This window comes from Seriola aureovittata, chromosome 2, assembly GCF_021018895.1.
Source record: "Seriola aureovittata isolate HTS-2021-v1 ecotype China chromosome 2, ASM2101889v1, whole genome shotgun sequence".
Taxonomy (NCBI): domain Eukaryota; kingdom Metazoa; phylum Chordata; class Actinopteri; order Carangiformes; family Carangidae; genus Seriola; species Seriola aureovittata.
The window spans coordinates 27295482-27312161 of NC_079365.1; the positions used below are offsets into that span (position 1 = coordinate 27295482).

General features: G+C 43.8%; 5 protein-coding genes across 5 annotated transcripts; 4 read left to right on the forward strand and 1 right to left on the reverse strand.

The window, feature by feature from the left end:
* Positions 1-232: 232 nt before the first annotated feature.
* LOC130177385 (E3 ubiquitin-protein ligase TRIM39-like) lies at positions 233-2684 on the forward strand. The gene is made up of 2 exons (XM_056389094.1): positions 233-314; positions 1540-2684. Exons 1-2 carry the CDS (start codon positions 233-235, stop codon positions 2682-2684), a joined length of 1227 nt encoding a protein of 408 aa, XP_056245069.1.
* A 720-nt stretch (positions 2685-3404) lies between these two features.
* On the forward strand, positions 3405-4790 carry LOC130161416 (nuclear factor 7, brain-like). Its single transcript, XM_056364702.1, has one exon. The coding sequence runs from the start codon at positions 3405-3407 to the stop codon at positions 4788-4790; it is 1386 nt and encodes a 461-aa protein (XP_056220677.1).
* A 4527-nt stretch (positions 4791-9317) lies between these two features.
* Positions 9318-11391, forward strand: LOC130161410 (nuclear factor 7, ovary-like). The gene is made up of 2 exons (XM_056364690.1): positions 9318-9477; positions 9571-11391. Exon 2 carries the CDS (start codon positions 9588-9590, stop codon positions 10989-10991), a length of 1404 nt encoding a protein of 467 aa, XP_056220665.1. The 5' UTR covers positions 9318-9477; positions 9571-9587; the 3' UTR covers positions 10992-11391.
* A 958-nt stretch (positions 11392-12349) lies between these two features.
* Positions 12350-13368, reverse strand: LOC130161429 (transcription factor HES-5-like). The gene is made up of 2 exons (XM_056364725.1): positions 13279-13368; positions 12350-13190 (listed from the first exon to the last, which is right to left on the reverse strand). The coding sequence occupies exons 1-2, from the start codon at positions 13345-13347 to the stop codon at positions 12774-12776; spliced, it is 486 nt and encodes a 161-aa protein (XP_056220700.1). The 5' UTR covers positions 13348-13368; the 3' UTR covers positions 12350-12773.
* A 318-nt stretch (positions 13369-13686) lies between these two features.
* LOC130161435 (transcription factor HES-5-like) lies at positions 13687-16556 on the forward strand. Its single transcript, XM_056364735.1, has 3 exons — positions 13687-13798; positions 15645-15708; positions 15823-16556. Exons 2-3 carry the CDS (start codon positions 15646-15648, stop codon positions 16234-16236), a joined length of 477 nt encoding a protein of 158 aa, XP_056220710.1. The 5' UTR covers positions 13687-13798; position 15645; the 3' UTR covers positions 16237-16556.
* The last annotated feature ends 124 nt before the right edge of the window (positions 16557-16680 follow it).

Below are 16680 nucleotides of genomic sequence, written 5' to 3' on the forward strand. Positions count from 1 at the left end.
AAGAAGAAGCAGAAGAAGAGACTCAGGCGTTCGTGGAACTGCCTTTAAAATCTTGATTTTTTTTTTTTTTACTTGATGAAGATTCATGTCTTTTTTCTCTTTTTAATATCTGTGGATGAATTCGAAGTGTAATATGTATGAAGCAGTTGTTATGCTTATGTAATGAGCAGTTGTGCTGCTGTAGAATGTGTTTAAAAACATGGAGGACAGGCCTTTTATATACTGCTTAGACATGGACACACCAGACCTGCTGCAAGTTTTATCTGCAGACACTTCTCAAGTGGATGTTAGCGGATCATTTAAACTGAGGTCTGGTAAATAAATGATCCGTGGTGAGCAGAAAAGGCCTGGACTCCACAGCTGGATGACAGATGAGTGCTGGACGCTCCCAGTAGTCACTGAATTATGAAGCTAACAATGATTCAGTTGAATCAATGTACGAATTTAAAATTGTTAACCCCTTTAGCTAAAAGGGAGATGATTTTATTTATCTAAGCATATTGTTTAATTAGATTATTTTTAGTTTATTGATTGGTTATGGTGCCACTTGTGTACCAGTTTGATACACGTTTCTGTTCATGTTGAAATAAATCCTTTTTAAACGTCACTCTGTTGAGATTGGTTTGTGGAAGCAGGAGAAGTGTCTGGTTTTTACCTGCAGACACAGAATTAGAGCTGCAGCTAAAACACACAAAGCAAAGAAGAAATCACATTACCAGCATTTTTTTATTTTTTATTAGTGTTGAAACGAGAGACGTGAATTCAGTTTCTGTCATTTAAACTTATGTAAAGGTTTTAATGGTTTTATTCTCGACACAAACAACCTCGTATCTTTCAGTGATATTTTATAGGTGAACCACAGCTGTAAAGTGCTTCCAGCCTCGGTCCACACTGACCACTGCTCTACGTGAATTCTCTGTACAATTAACAATTAAATGTGTTTGATAACAGAACAGATCTATTGTAAGAAAATATAGAATTCGGTTTTCTATGATCATATACAGTATGTATTAATTTCTTCAGTTTGTAATGTAGCCGCACTGTAGATCATGCAGCTTGGATTGCAATGGGCCGAAACACTGATCTGTGAGATCTTACATACACAGGTGTGTGCCTTTCCAAATCATGTCTAAGCAAATGACTTTAACACAGGTGAACTTTTAACAAGGTACAGAAAGCAAAGTACAAAAGTTTCCACAACCTACTTGTAACACATTTAAGGGAATTGGCAAAGTCAAGACAAGTTCTGAGGGCCGAGAAAACTTTGTCTACTGGACAGAAAGATGAGGCTGAACCTCACATGTGACTGCAGAGAAGCTGCAGGAAGCTTCATCTGACACAGGGGTGGTGCTGCGCCGTGCCACTGTGCAGCGTTGACACACGAACAGGGTCTACATGGAAGAGTCACCAGAATATACTTGGCCTTTGACCTTATCACAAAAGTCAAGGTCTGAAGTCTGGAGAGCAACATCTGGAAAAGCCAGAGGTGTTTTGCAAACAAGTTAAGACAGATCTTTGGTCACAATCACCAATCTTCAGAGTCTCGCTGCAGTCTGCACTCTGAGAGACTCAAACTCTTCTGTCTGGACCATCAGCAGCCAGTTTGTCTCGTCTGCAGAGATTCAGAAAAACACACCAACCACAGATTCAGACCCATCGATGAAGCTGCTCGACAACACAAGAAGGAACTTCAGGAAACTCTGGAGCCCTTAAAGAAGAAGTTAAAGGGTTGTGAACAAGTTAAAGAGGAGTTTGATCAAACAGCAGAACACATTAAGGTCCAGGCCCAACACACAGAGAGACAGATTAAGGAGCAGTTTAAGAAGCTTCACCAGTTTCTAGAGGAGGAAGAGGAGGCCAGGATCACTTCTCTGAGGGAGGAAGAGGAGCAGAAGAGTCAGATGATGAAGGAGAAGATGGAGGCTCTGAGCAGAGAGATAGCAGCTCTGTCACACACAGTCAGAGCCACAGAGGACGAGCTGAGAGCTGAAGACGTCTCATTGCTGCAGAACTACAAGGTTACAGTGGAAAGAGTCCAGCGGCGCCTCCTGCTGGATGATCCACAGCTGCACTCAGGAGCTCTGATAGACCAGGCCAAACATCTGGGCAATCTGACCTTCAACATCTGGAACAAGATGAAGGACATGGTCTCCTACAGTCCTGTGATTCTGGATCCAAACACTGCTAATCCAGAATTCATCCTGTCTGAGGATCTGACCAGTGTGAGACGAGGACAGAAACAGAAGCTTCCTGACAATCCAGAGAGGTTTGATAAATACCACTGGGTCCTGGGGTCTGAGGGTTTTAACTCAGGGACTCACAGCTGGGATGATGAAGTTGGAGACAATATATACTGGTCACTGGGTGTGTTAGCAGAGTCTGTGCAGAGGAAGGGAAAGACACAGTCTGGATTCTGGAGAATAGGTTTCCATGACGGAAAATACTCAGCACGGTCACGACCAGCTCCACCCACTGTTCTGTCAGTGAAGAAGAAGCTCCAGAGGATCAGAGTGAATCTGGACTGGAACAGAGGAAGTTTGTCGTTCTCTGATCCTGATACTAACGCACACATACACACCATCACACACACTTTCACTGAGAAGCTGTTTCCATACATTAGAACTGTTAATAAACTGAAGATCTCACCACTGAAGGTCTCTGTGACAGTGGAACAGAGCAGTTAGAGATAAAGAGGATGATCATTAGTGCCTCGGGGCAGAGCCATCTATTAATATTCCTCAGACTTATTATTATTCTTCCGACAAATTTTGGTGTGTAACTCGTCCCGCAGCTTTGAGAAAACCCGGTAATATATACATCAAAATACATCAGCATGAAAATCTTGTAGCTGTTCACCTTTGAGGTCAGTCTCTAAAACTGACATCTTTGGTAATATATACATCAAAATACATCAGCATGAATATCTTGTAGCTGTTCACCTTTGAGGTCAGTCTCTAAAACTGAGATCTTTGGTCACAATCACCAAACCGACACTATCACTTTACATTCCTGCAATGAATCAATAGTTTGGAATGAAACACACCCTGTATAACTGGTGGAGCAACAATATTTATCAAAGGAGATCTGACGAAGCTCCACCCCTCACCTGATTCACCTGAAACAAACCATGAAAAAATTTGTTATTCTTCACTAAAGAGACACAGACTGAAAAACAGACATCAGATTCACCTTCAGACCAAACCTACAACTTCCTCTGAGTGAGTCCAGCTACAGGAGAGAGACGTGGGAAACTACAACACTGCTGCTTCAACCTGCTGAAACTCCACACTGAAGGTGAGTTTGACAAAAACCACGACTCAAAGTGAAAGTACATCTCAGTGAAGTTAGTAGAGGACTGACTGTACTTTCTGTCTGCTGTGTTTTCAGCTTCACTCACAGAGTAAATGGCTTCCAGATCAGAGGAGGATTTCTGCTGTCCTGTCTGTCATGAGGTCTTTAGAGATCCTGTTGTTCTGTCATGTAGCCACAGCTTCTGTAAAGACTGTCTGAAGAGCTGGTGGAGAGAGAGACCAACACCTGAGTGTCCAGTTTGTAGGAGAAGATCTGCAACACTCCCACCTTCAAACCTGGCTTTAAAGAACCTGTGTGAGGCATTCAAACAGGAGAGAGATCAGAGATCTTCAGAGTCTCTCTGCAGTCTGCACTCTGAGAGACTCAAACTCTTCTGTCTGGACCATCAGCAGCCAGTTTGTGTCGTCTGCAGAGATTCAGAAAAACACACCAACCACAGATTAAGACCCATCGATGAAGTTGCTCCACAACACAAGAAGGAACTTCAGGAAACTCTGGAGCCCTTAAAGAAGAAGTTAAAGGATTGTGAACAAGTTAAAGAGGAGTTTGATCAAACAGCACAACACATTAAGGTCCAGGCCCAACACACAGAGAGGCAGATTAAGGAGCAGTTTAAGAAGCTTCACCAGTTTCTAGAGGAGGAAGAGGAGGCCAGGATCACTGCTCTGAGGGAGGAAGAGGAGCAGAAGAGTCAGATGATGAAGGAGAAGATGGAGGCTCTGAGCAGAGAGATAGCAGCTCTGTCACACACAGTCAGAGCCACAGAGGACGAGCTGAGAGCTGAAGACGTCTCATTCCTGCAGAACTACAAGGTTACAGTGGAAAGAGTCCAGCAGCGCCTCCTGCTGGATGATCCACAGCTGGACTCCAGAGCTCTGATAGATCAGGCCAAACATCTGGGGAACCTGACCTTCAACATCTGGCACAAGATGAAGTACATGGTCTCCTACAGTCCTGTGGTTCTGGATCCAAACACTGCTCATCCAGAATTCATCCTGTCTGAAGATCTGACCAGTGTGAGAGTTGGACGGAAACAGAATCTTCCTGACAATCCAGAGAGGCTTGATAACTTCCTCATTGTCCTGAGCTCTGAGGGTTTTAACTCAGGGACTCACAGCTGGGATGTTGAAGTTGCAGACAATACATACTGGGACCTGGGTGTTGTAGCAGAGTCTTTTCAGAGGAAGAGAAACGTACAGTCTGGATTATGGGGAATAGGTTGCTATGAAGTTATATACTCAGCACATTCACCGTCAGCCCCCATCACTTTTCTCCGAGTGCAGAAGAAGCTCCAGAGGATCAGAGTGAATCTGGACTGGAACAGAGGAAGATTGTCGTTCTCTGATCCTGATACTAACACACACATACACACCATCACACACACTTTCACTGAGAAGCTGTTTCCATTCATTAGAACTGATGATAAACTGAAGATCTCACCACTGAAGGTCTCTGTGACAGTGGAACAGAGCAGTTAGAGATAAAGAGGATAATCATTAGTGCCACGGGTGCTCAGCTCCTAGGCATCTATTAATATTCCTTCGGGCTTATTATTATTCTTCCGCCAAATTTTGGCGCGTAACTCGTCCTGCAGTTTTGAGAAAACCCTGGTAATATATACATCAAAACGTGCGTCTTGATCCCGAAAGGGGTGCTATGACTTTTGGTGTTAAAATTCCAATTTTTCCCAAAGTAATTCCCAAATTACTGGGAATAAATAATGCATTAGGAATGCATTGGAATTTTCTTTAGAAACCCACAAAATTTCACCTTTTTTCTGAGTCACCCAGCTCTCTCATACCTGCACGTAGAAATGTGATTCAAACTATAAAACGGAGGAAAACTTCTCCTCTCTCAAAAACACAGGAACTGTTTTTACATAACATGTAAACTTTTCAAACTGTGAGCACTCAAAGGAGGAGTGCAAATCACTTTTTCTTCAAAGTTAGAGTGAAAGCGTCAGTTGGCTAGAGTGCGTGAAGCAGTAAAAAATAACCTTTATTTTTATTTTTAATTCGAGCTCACGGCCAAACCGTAAAAAGGAGACAAACAATTCTTTCTCAAAATGTAGACATAGTTGTTGGGATTCATAAAATGTAACTTTGACAGGCAGGGTCTGCACAAAATTTAAACGGGGGTGCTGAGTCCGGCAGCAATACCTGTCTCACTCTCATTGACACCTAATGTAATCGTCTTTTTTTTTCAAAAGAATCTCTCTCTGTCTTCGCACTGAGCTTACTCACTCATTTTAAGGAATATCTGAATAAAATAGAGACTGTGAGAAACTTCTGGCTTCAGTGTCTGTCACGGTCTTTTCGGTTTTTGAAAAGAAGTAACGGTTTTCTCATAATTTGCAGTTGTTTGAAGCCATGTAGAAGCCAAATTCTGGGCAGATTTTCACATTGCCATGGCAACGGCAGCTCCTGACCTGTGTGCGTGCGTGCGTGCGCCTAGCAACCAGATAACCAACTCTCCAAGCTCTGCTAGCTTTACATTAGCCACATGTTAGGTCTTAAATTACATTTAGTTAGGTCTTAAATATGTAAGTCCATTTACTGCTTCCTTCGTTGCTTTTTGTTTTGTTTTGTTAAAAGAGTGAATGAAGTTGTGACGGTCTCCGCTGAGACAGAGGAGAGGAGAAGCTACCAGCCCTCTCTCGCTGTCACTTCTAGTCGCGTTGCTCTCCTCCCCAGTAATGTTAAATTAGCACAGAAAAAAACATAATAGTGGTAATTTAAATAGCAGTTCATGGGATTTATTAACCCTCAGGGGTCCCTCTGTCCTTTTTTGGACATTTTCTTCACTTTTCTTTTTTGATTTGCTGATCATTTTGGCTGTGTTACAGCTGAAGGTATGGATTTCTGCAAGAAAGTGTCTTTTTTGACATATTTTTAAAATCTAATGTCAGTTACTGTTACAGGTTTATTATACACTGGTAACACATTTTGTACCCTCTGGGGTTCCTCGCGTCCAAAAAAGGACACACAAAGAAAATGCTATAAAATTATCATATATCAATATTTCTTTCTGATTTTTTTGCATAAATCTCTTAAACCACTTCAGTTCTGCTCAAACCTACCAAATGTTTATTATTTTTCAGGATTTTAACCCTTTAAATGCCCGTTTGAAGACATGTTGCCTCTTGTTTTATTAAAAAAAACAACACAGAATATGAGATATTTCCCACATAATACATGATGGAGGGATGTGACATTGTTTTATATCAGAGTCTTTTATATCAAGACATTTCTCAAAACCAGAATATGATCAGGGTGACTTTTGAACACTGGAAATAAATCATGTACTCATCCCGGCAGTAGCCCCCGTGGCACTCAAAATTTCCCTGTAATTTTCTAGTTTTATGTTTATTGTTGTTTTATTTGAATAAGTTGCTTTTTATATCTATTCACAATTTTTTAATCTGTAAATTTATTTTAAACTGAGTTTGCTCTTTTATGTTTGGTTCATTTGTTCTTTTCTCTTTTTGTTGCTGTGAAATTTAAACTTGTCGTAATATTGGCGACACTTTACATCATGAATCACAATGTCATATTTTCCACTTCACAAAACCTGATCTTTATTTGCATTGCTATATTCTCACTCCATTACAATTGAACTGAATTAATTAATTATCTTTTTGTGTTAACATGGTCCAATCAGATGGGATCACATGCCACAGACTAATACAACATATAAATAACAACAAGTCACAGGTTGTAGCTTTAGAGCAGTTGTTTCTAAACTGAAGAAAAAAATGAAATCATGTTTTATAAAAAAAAAAATGTAAAAGTTACTGGATTAAACCAAGTTTTAGTTTATTCCAAATAAATCAAACCAGAATTGAATGGTTTCCAGTCTGAAATGACTCCCAGCAGCTGGGTGACCAGTGGGAATAATAAAGGGCTCCTGGGCCTGTTCAGTAATCCACCCAAACTGAAGCAAGTAACTGATTTTAATTGAACTGACTTAAATGATAAACTGCAGAATTTAGAGTGAAAATAGTGCAACCATTACCTGTGTGTTATAAGATTTACAAATGTCAATAAAGTTTTGTCAAGTGAAAGAAATGTTCACTTAATTTGTGCATTTGTCTCAACAAACCACAGACTGTATCTGTCTCTCTCTTTATGTACAGTTTGATTAAAGGAGGCAGCAAAGTCTCACAAACCTTAAACTCTGTAAGAAAAGCAAGATTTTGTCACTTAATAAATTTAGTTAAAAGAAAAGAAAAACGATTTAATAAAAACCAGAAGAATGTGTTTCGTCAGGATGAAAATCTTGTAGCTGTTCACCTTTGAGGTCAGTCTCCCCGTCAGCATGATGCTGCCTCCACCATGCTTCACTGTTGGGACGGTGTTGGGACGGTGATGAGCGGTACCTGGTCTCATCCAGACATGACGCTCAGAACTGAGGTCAAACAGTTCAGTCTTGGTTTCATCAGACCAGAGAATCCTGTTTCTCACAGTCTGAGTCCTTTAGGGAAATGTCCAGCACACAGACAGAGAGGGACAGTTCAACCTTTATGGCTTTTGTCCCTTTACGTCCGATGACCATTCTGACTGTGGCTGTTCTTGTTCTAATGGCGTTACTGAGGACAGAGCGCTCGCCAGCTGTGCTTCATCGACCCGAGGCTGGGTGGTCAACGAAGCGTTTTAACCAACAGATGTCGCTGGTGAGCTTCAACCCTGATCTGTGAGACCTGACATAGACAGGTGTAAGGTCTCTCTGAATTAACCACAGGTGAACTCCAATCAAGGTCCACATGGAAGAGTCACCAGAATAAACCTGACCTTTGACCTAATCACTAAAGTCAAGGTCTGAAGTCTGGAGAGCAACATCTGGAAAAGCCAGAGGTGTTTTACAAACAAGTTAAAACTGAGATCTTTGGTCACAATCACCAAAGCGAAACTATCAGTTTATATTCCTGCAATGAAACAATAGTTTAGAATGAAAATAGTGCAACCATTACCTGTGTGTTATAAGATTTACAAATGTCAATAAAGTTTTGTCAAGTGAAAGAAATGTTCACTTCATTTGTTCATTTGTCTCAACAAACCACAGACTGTATCTGTCTCTCTCTTTATGTACAGTTTGATTAAAGGAGGCAGCAAAGTCTCACAAACCTTAAACTCTGTAAGAAAAGCAAAATTTTGTCACTTAATAAATTTGGTTAAAAGAAAAAAAAAAAGATTAAATAAAAACCAGAAGAATGTGTTTCGTCAGCATGAAAATCTTGTAGCTGTTCACCTTTGAGGTCAGTCTCCCCCTCAGCATGATGCTGCCTCCACCATGCTTCACTGTTGGGACGGTGTTGGGACGGTGATGAGCGGTACCTGGTCTCATCCAGACGTGACGCTCAGAACTGAGGTCAAACAGTTCAGTCTTGGTTTCATCAGACCAGAGAATCCTGTTTCTCACAGTCTGAGTCCTTTAGGGAAATGTCCAGCACACAGACAGAGAGGGACAGTTCAACCTTTATGGCTTTTGTCCCTTTACGTCCGATGACCATTCTGACTGTGGCTGTTCTTGTTCTAATGGCGTTACTGAGGACAGAGCGCTCGCCAGCTGTGCTGCATCGACCCGAGGCTGGGTGGTCAACGAAGTGTTTTAACCAACAGATGTCGCTGGTGAGCTTCAACCCTGATCTGTGAGACCTGACATAGACAGGTGTAAGGTCTCTCTGAATTAACCACAGGTGGACGCCAACCAAGGTCCACATGGAAGAGTCACCAGAATAAACCTGACCTTTGACCTCATCACTGAAGTCAAGTCTGAAGTCTGGAGTGCAACATCTGGAAAAGCCAGAAGTGTTTTACAAACAAGTTAAAACTGAGATCTTTGGTCACAATCACCAAAGCGAAACTATCAGTCTACATTTCCTGCAATGAATCAATATTCTGAAATGAAACACACCCTGTATAACTGGTGGAGCAACAATAATTATCAGAGGAGATCTGACGAAGCTCCACCCCTCACCTGATTCACCTGAGACAAACCAAGAAACAGTTTGTTATTCTTCAATAAAGAGACACAGACTGAAAAACAGAGGATCAGATTCACCTTCAGACCAAACCAACAACTTCCTCTGAGTGAGTCCAGCTACAGGAGAGAGACGTGGGAAACTACAACACTGCTGCTTCAACCTGCTGAAACTCCACACTGAAGGTGAGTTTGACAAAAACCACGAGTCAAAGTGAAAGTACATCTCAGTGAAGTTAGTAGAGGACTGGCTGTACTTTCTGTCTGCTGTGTTTTCAGCTTCACTCACAGACTAAATGGCTTCCAGGTCAGAGGAGGATTTCTGCTGTCCTGTCTGTCATGACGTTTTTAGAGATCCTGTTGTTCTGTCATGTAGCCACAGCTTCTGTAAAGACTGTCTGAAGAGCTGGTGGAGAGAGAGACCAACACGTGAGTGTCCAGTTTGTAAGAGAAGATCTTCAAAGGATTATCCACCTTCAAACCTGGCTTTAAAGAACCTGTGTGATGCCTTCAAACAGGACAGAGATCAGAGATCTCCAGAGTCTCTCTGCAGTCTGCACTCTGAGAGACTCAAACTCTTCTGTCTGGACCATCAGCAGCCAGTTTGTCTCGTCTGCAGAGATTCAGAAAAACACACCAACCACAGATTCAGACCCATCGATGAAGCTGCTCGACAACACAAGGAGGAACTTCAGGAAACTCTGGAGCCTTTAAAGAAGAAGTTAAAGGGTTGTGAACAAGTTAAAGAGGAGTTTGATCAAACAGCAGAACACATTAAGGTCCAGGCCCAACACACAGAGAGGCAGATTAAGGAGCAGTTTAAGAAGCTTCACCAGTTTCTAGAGGAGGAAGAGGAGGCCAGGATCACTGCTCTGAGGGAGGAAGAGGAGCAGAAGAGTCAGATGATGAAGGAGAAGATGGAGGCTCTGAGCAGAGAGATAGCAGCTCTGTCACACACAGTCAGAGCCACAGAGGACGAGCTGAGAGCTGAAGACGTCTCATTCCTGCAGAACTACAAGGTTACAGTGGAAAGAGTCCAGCAGCGCCCCCTGCTGGATGATCCACAGCTGGACTCAGGAGCTCTGATAGACCAGGCCAAACATCTGGGCAACCTGACCTTCAACATCTGGAACAAGATGAAGGACATGGTCTGCTACACTCCTGTGGTTCTGGATCCAAACACTGCTCATCCAGACCTCATCCTGTCTGAGGATCTGACCAGTGTGAGACGAGGACAGAGACAGAAGCTTCCTGACAATCCAGAGAGGTTTGATAACTATCGCTGGGTGCTGGGATCTGAAGGTTTTAACTCAGGGACTCACAGCTGGGACGTCGAGGTTGGAGACAATATCAACTGGTCACTGGGTTTGTTAGAAGAGTCTGTTCAGAGGAAGAGACAGACACAGTCTGGATTCTGGAGAATAGGTTTCTATGAAGGTAAATACTCAGTACATGCACCACCAGCCTCTGCCATTGATCTGTCGGTGCAGAAGAAGCTCCAGAGGATCAGAGTGAATCTGGACTGGAACAGAGGAAGAATGTCATTCTCTGATCCTGATACTAACACACACATACACACCTTCATACACACTTTCACTGAGAAGCTATTTCCATACATTAGAACTATTGATGAACCGAAGATCTTCCCACTGAAGAGCTCACCACTGAAGGTCTCTGTGAGATTGCAACAGAGCAGTTAGAGATAAAGAGGATGATCATATTTACAATGTTGTTGTTTGTTGCTTTTTTATATCTATTCAGAACTTTTTAACGTGTGAATTTATTTTACACTTACTGTAGCTTACTCTTTTATGTTTGGTTTATTTATCCTTTCTTTCACTTCCTATCCTGATCTACATTTACGTTTCTATATTCTCACTCCATCAGTATTTAACTGAATTAATGAATGAGCATTGTTCATCTAGATTGGATCACATGTCACAGAATAACACAATATATTAATAACAACTGTAGGCAACTGACACGTATGTTCCAACGAAAAATAAAAAAGTCTTAGTTTCTTTAAGATATATTTCCCAATGCCCATTTTTTCCTTCATACTACAAAAAACAAAATCTTTAATCAACCCAGTATTGAATGGTTTCCAGTATCAGTATAGTAATAGTAATAGTAGTTTGACTAACAGCTGGCTGACCAGTGGGAAGAATAAAGGATGGTTGATGACGGTGGTTTGCAGAGTAAATGACTGACAGGTGCATTCAGTGTTTGACTGGACTCTGCAGTCTGGGAACCTGGACTCAGAACTGTTTCAGACCAGAGACCAGACAGAGAAACACTTGGTCACAGAGGGAAACACCTGAGACACTAACACACACACACACACACACACACACACACACACACACACACACACACACACACACACACACACACACCAACATGACAAAACAAAGATCTCATGTTAATGAACGGTTTAAAAACGCAAAAAACTGTGACTTTTATCTTAAAAAGTGATTTCAACAATTAATCAATCAAAATTGCATCTGTCAATCAGCTAATTGATTTGATTAATTGACTAACAGTTTCAGTTTGGTAAACATCTACATTAAAAATAAGACTAATTAAGACCTCTTGTCTATAAGCCTGTCTGGGTTTTAGTAACTGGATGTGTAACTGTGGTCATGCTCCACAGCAGGGCAGCAGTGTCACATGATTCACTGCAGAGACTGAGCCTGGTGCTGCAGCTGCTGCTGAACCAACCATCCTCATCTCTTTAATAATCCGGTGTATGATGCAGTTTCTGTTATTGAATAGGTAATAAAACCTGTAGTCTGTTGTTAAATGGAGCAAGTGAAGTGAAGCTTCTTCTGCCAAACAGGAAGTGAAGTTTGTTGCACTCTGAGCTCAAACCATCTACACAAACTGTCCGCTCACGTCTAAAAGTAGATTTATATTACTGTCTGTCAGACATTTCTATTTTTCTTCTTCTTATTATTATTATTATTATCATTATTAGGCTATTAGGCCGATCTGATTCATGGTGCTGCAGTGACAAACTGACTGAGGTGTGTGTGTGTGTGTGTGTGTGTGATCATCAGTGTTCTGGGTTTATTAGCTGCAGTGACACAACATATACAAACATGACACAACACAAGAGGCTGAAAAGACCTGTAAACAAGAGGAATGTTTAATACACAATTAATAATAACACGATGAGGAGAAGATCAGTCAACCAACAGCACACATACCGCACACCTATTCCCGCCTTTACAAAAGGCAACATAAAGCAGGTTTATAATCGGGCCTGTTTGCCGTACATTGTAGACAAACGAATAGAAACACAAGTGTAAAAATGTGCAAATGTTGCACAGCCAACACAGCATCCAAGCCTCCACAGTGCACGCACACAGCGCGCGCACGCAGGCTGAGACAACATTTGCGCACAGAGGAACCACCACAGTGCGGCTTGAAACTGTCCGCTTGTCCACAAACTAATATATTCACACAAACGTGTGTCCGAGCTACCACGGCCTCCACAGAGAGCCGTGAGACCGCGCCGCTGATCGGGAGCCCGACCGCTTACGCGCGACAGTCCGTCGGCCCTGCTCCCCGGACATGTGCCTCTGCAGCGCGGCTCTCTGTAGCACGTAGAAGCGCTTGATTTCCTCCCGCTCCGCGGGCTGCAGCGGCGCGTGGAGCGACAGGTGCCGCAGGGTCTCCTGCAGACATTGGGAGAAGCCCCGGGAGTAGCTGGGCGCCACGCGGGCCAGGGCCCTCTGTCTCAGGAGGTTCACGGCCATCTCCAGGATGTCGGCCTTCTCCAGCTTGGAGGGCGGCTGCCCCCCGCTCGGCTCCCCCCGGTTCAGAAGTGCTCTGAGCTGCTCGATGCTGTGGTTGATGCGGTCTCTCCTCACCTTCTCCACCATGAGTTTACGCAGCTGAGGACAGAGGAGAAGACGCATGAGACACGGGACAAGCTGGACATGGTCGACAGACTCAGTCAGGAGGGGGTCGCAGGTTTCTTACCTTGTTGGAGCCGCTGGTGTCCATAGAGGCAGGTTTGTCCTCGGGTCTGGTCTGAGTTACAGGAGCCATCACAGAGTCCACAGTCTTCAGTCTCGGTCTTTCTTGCAGGTTCAGACGAGTCTCAGTAAAACCAGTCTCCTCTGGTCCGGTATTTATAAGACCGGGAGGAGCTCCGCGTGCGTGGACTTTTAACACCTGAGAGTTTCCCACAGTCCACGGCCTGTCATAAAGTCAGGACTACAAACAGCGTCCTGTCTGCCCCCCCCCTCTTCCCCCGTCCCCCGTCCCCACACCCTGACTTCCTCTCTCGGCTCAGACAGAAGTGTGCCGCGGGTGTCACGTGCTTGCACACTGTCAAACATGTCGGGACTTTACGTTAATGTGAAAACCGGACGGTCTGTTTTAGAATCATCAGTGAGTCCACGAACCACCAGCTTATAAAGAATGACCGGTTGTTTTTTACGGCGTTTCCTGCTGGAGGGAGAATGGCAGCAGTTTGTCTCCTTTGATGCTGATGGAGGTGAGGGGTAGGGGTGGGGGGGTAGGGGTGGGGTGGAGGTGAGGGGTGGGGTAGGGGGGGTGGAGGGCTTGAAGTGTCTCCTGCACACGTTTCCAACAACATCAAAGACTCTGAGCTTCACACCAGCAGGGACAGATCCACGCGCCACCCGACGGGGGAGTCGGGGTGTGGGGTGTGTGTGTGTGTTGGGGGGGGGGGGGGGGGGGGGGGGGGGGGTCAACACCCTCAGGAGGAAGTTATAATACTTGTGTTTTGTTTGTCTCCCAGAAGCACGTTGATGTGAGCTGGATCACACTGTGAGTCTATATAAGCTCTGATCCTCTTCTAGTGTTATTGTTATTTCAACCTTGATTTATTCAGAGTAGTTTCACTGAGAGCCAGACTCTCTGATCCTGATCACACACACACACACACACACACACACACACACACACACACACATGCACACACACACACACACACACACACACACACACAAACACACACACACAAACACACACCTGGAGCCAGATCACTGCTGCTCTGTCACTTTTCCCACCTTTATTTCATCATTTATCTTTTACTTTATTTCATCATCCCGGTCCTGATGAGGCCACAGTCGGTGCTCAGATGTTGGTTCAAACACACTAACGGAGAGATGAGTGGGGCTGTGGGTGGTGGGAACAGTTTGAACTACGTGGTGGTGGAGGTGTGGGGCGTTGTGTGGGGTGGGGGTGGGGGGGGGGGGTCGGCAGACAGACAGACAGAGTTTATGGTTGAAGTGGAAGTGTGCCTCCTCCCTCAAGAGAGACACACAGAATAATTAACTTCTAAAGGCAGAACTGAACTGATCAGGAGAAACACATTATCGTCATGAACATTTTATCAGAATTTTACAAGTGAAAAACAAACATTAAACATGTAGATAATAAATCTGTGACACAGTACAGAACTGTAATATGTAAAATATGTTTAATATTCCAGCAGAAAAGAAATAAATAAACATAAATCATATAATTATAACAAATAATTTGTCTCCAGTGATTAAATAGGAACCATTGTCTTGACACGCAGCTGCAAAATAAATAGAGAGTATTATTATGTACAAGGCATCGACTATAACAACAGGTTGGAATTACAGAATAACAGAAATAACTACTACATGTTATATATAGTACAGCTTCTTTTACTGCTGTCATATTTCAACTTTATTTCCTTACACTCATCATTTTATTGCAGTTAAATTATTATTATCATTTACTGTAACTGATACCAGCACAGCTTCATGCAACTTTTATAAGAGAATTAATCAAGTCATATTTTTATTATTGCAGTCACATCATGCAGGACTCAAACACGTGTCCTCTCTGTGTCAGAAACCTTTAATTGTTACATACAAACAGTGTTTTCTGCTCTCTACTCAGCTGTGACCTTTCAGGTGAGCTCAGGTCCACAGAGCCTGTAAACTGACCTGGTGTCAGCTGTCTGTGGCTCCAGCATGTGTCTTATCTTTATGTGTTTAGTGGCCCTTATCAGACCTGCCGTCCCAGCCGCTGCACATCTGCAGCAGCCTGATCAGATGAGAGAGCGGGAAGGTTCCCAGGTAATAAAAGTGGAAGGATCTGCTTGTGTCGGGTCTGTACCTCCACAGCTCTGCAGCAGCCTCCCTCCGCTGAGGCCACCAGGCCAGTTAACCATGAGATAATTGATGCCTCTCTCCTATTGTTGTGCGGGCCTCGCCCACTGGCCTCAGAGTGTGGGAAAGCTAATCCTGCCTGGGACTCATGGCTTTGTAATGCTAATGTGGGCCTATAAATAGAGGAGAGGGCTCCCCAGTCACATCACAACTCACTCTGCTCTCAACCAGGATGGCTCCAACCAACACCAGAGACTCTCCCATCTCAGTGCTCTCTACCAAAGACAGACACAAAGTAAGTCCCGCTCCACAGCTGCTCACATCACACTTTCCATCTCTGCACTGTGTTTCTTCATGAGCTCAATCCGCTGAATGTCTTCCTGACCGAGCTTCCTCTTCTCTTCAACAGCTGAGGAAACCAATTGTGGAGAAGATGCGCAGAGATCGCATCAACAGCTGCATCGAGCAGCTCAAGGTCCTGCTGGAGAAGGAGTTCCACAAACAGGATCCCAACGCCAAGCTGGAGAAGGCCGACGTGCTGGAGATGACGGTGGTGTTCCTCAAGCAGCAGCTGCAGCCTCAGAGCCCCAGCGCTCACACGGCTCACAGCGACGGATACTCCCACTGCTGGAAGGAGACGCTGCACTTCCTGTCCCAAAACTCCCTGAAGGAGGCGACGCTCCCACACCTCCAGCACCTCCACGCTGCCCACAGAGCCGACAAGGACGCCTGCCCCACGCCGGCCCTCTCCTCCCACAGCCACATCCAGGCTGCAGGGAAACAGCCGCCCGGCCCTCACAGAGCCGTGTGGAGACCCTGGTAGAAGCTGCTCTGGAGCTCGGAGGGTGGATGTTCTCCATCAGGAGGAGACCAGTACACTCCATATTGGACTGGAAGCAGTATTTAAAGCTTTGTTGCTGTAGTTTCTCTTGTGGAGCTTCTGTGTTTTTACAATGTAAAACTCTGACTGTGCCTTGTTTGTAATGTGACTCCTGTGGAGTCGACTCTTTAATGACTGTAAAGCATCATGTGCTGGAGGGGACCTCTCCTGTCAAGTGAGTCTGACTGTGACCTTTTATAAAGGAAAACTATGATTTATTCTGAGATATATGAAATATTTAAACAGTTTGTACCAACCTGACATTTGAATAAATTCACTTTATGCTCTTTAAATCTTTGACTTATTTTCCTTTTTTGCATTTTAATTCCAGATGTTCACCATATACATGAGCTATACAGGATTCTCTTTATCATTTCCAATATTTAC

Bases quoted from the DNA above. Each gene is read 5' to 3' on its own strand.
- LOC130161416 (XM_056364702.1), top strand. From the start codon at position 3,405: ATGGCTTCCAGATCAGAGGAGGATTTCTGCTGTCCTGTCTGTCATGAG.
- LOC130161410 (XM_056364690.1), top strand. From the start codon at position 9,588: ATGGCTTCCAGGTCAGAGGAGGATTTCTGCTGTCCTGTCTGTCATGAC.
- LOC130177385 (XM_056389094.1), top strand. From the start codon at position 233: ATGGACACACCAGACCTGCTGCAAGTTTTATCTGCAGACACTTCTCAA. The intron at 315-1,539 runs GTAAATAAATGA...ACCAATCTTCAG, and splicing joins ATCATTTAAACTGAGGTCTG to AGTCTCGCTGCAGTCTGCAC.
- LOC130161429 (XM_056364725.1), bottom strand. From the start codon at position 13,347: ATGGCTCCTGTAACTCAGACCAGACCCGAGGACAAACCTGCCTCTATG. The intron at 13,191-13,278 runs GTAAGAAACCTG...CTCTGTCCTCAG, and splicing joins ACACCAGCGGCTCCAACAAG to CTGCGTAAACTCATGGTGGA.
- LOC130161435 (XM_056364735.1), top strand. From the start codon at position 15,646: ATGGCTCCAACCAACACCAGAGACTCTCCCATCTCAGTGCTCTCTACC. The intron at 15,709-15,822 runs GTAAGTCCCGCT...TCTCTTCAACAG, and splicing joins CTACCAAAGACAGACACAAA to CTGAGGAAACCAATTGTGGA.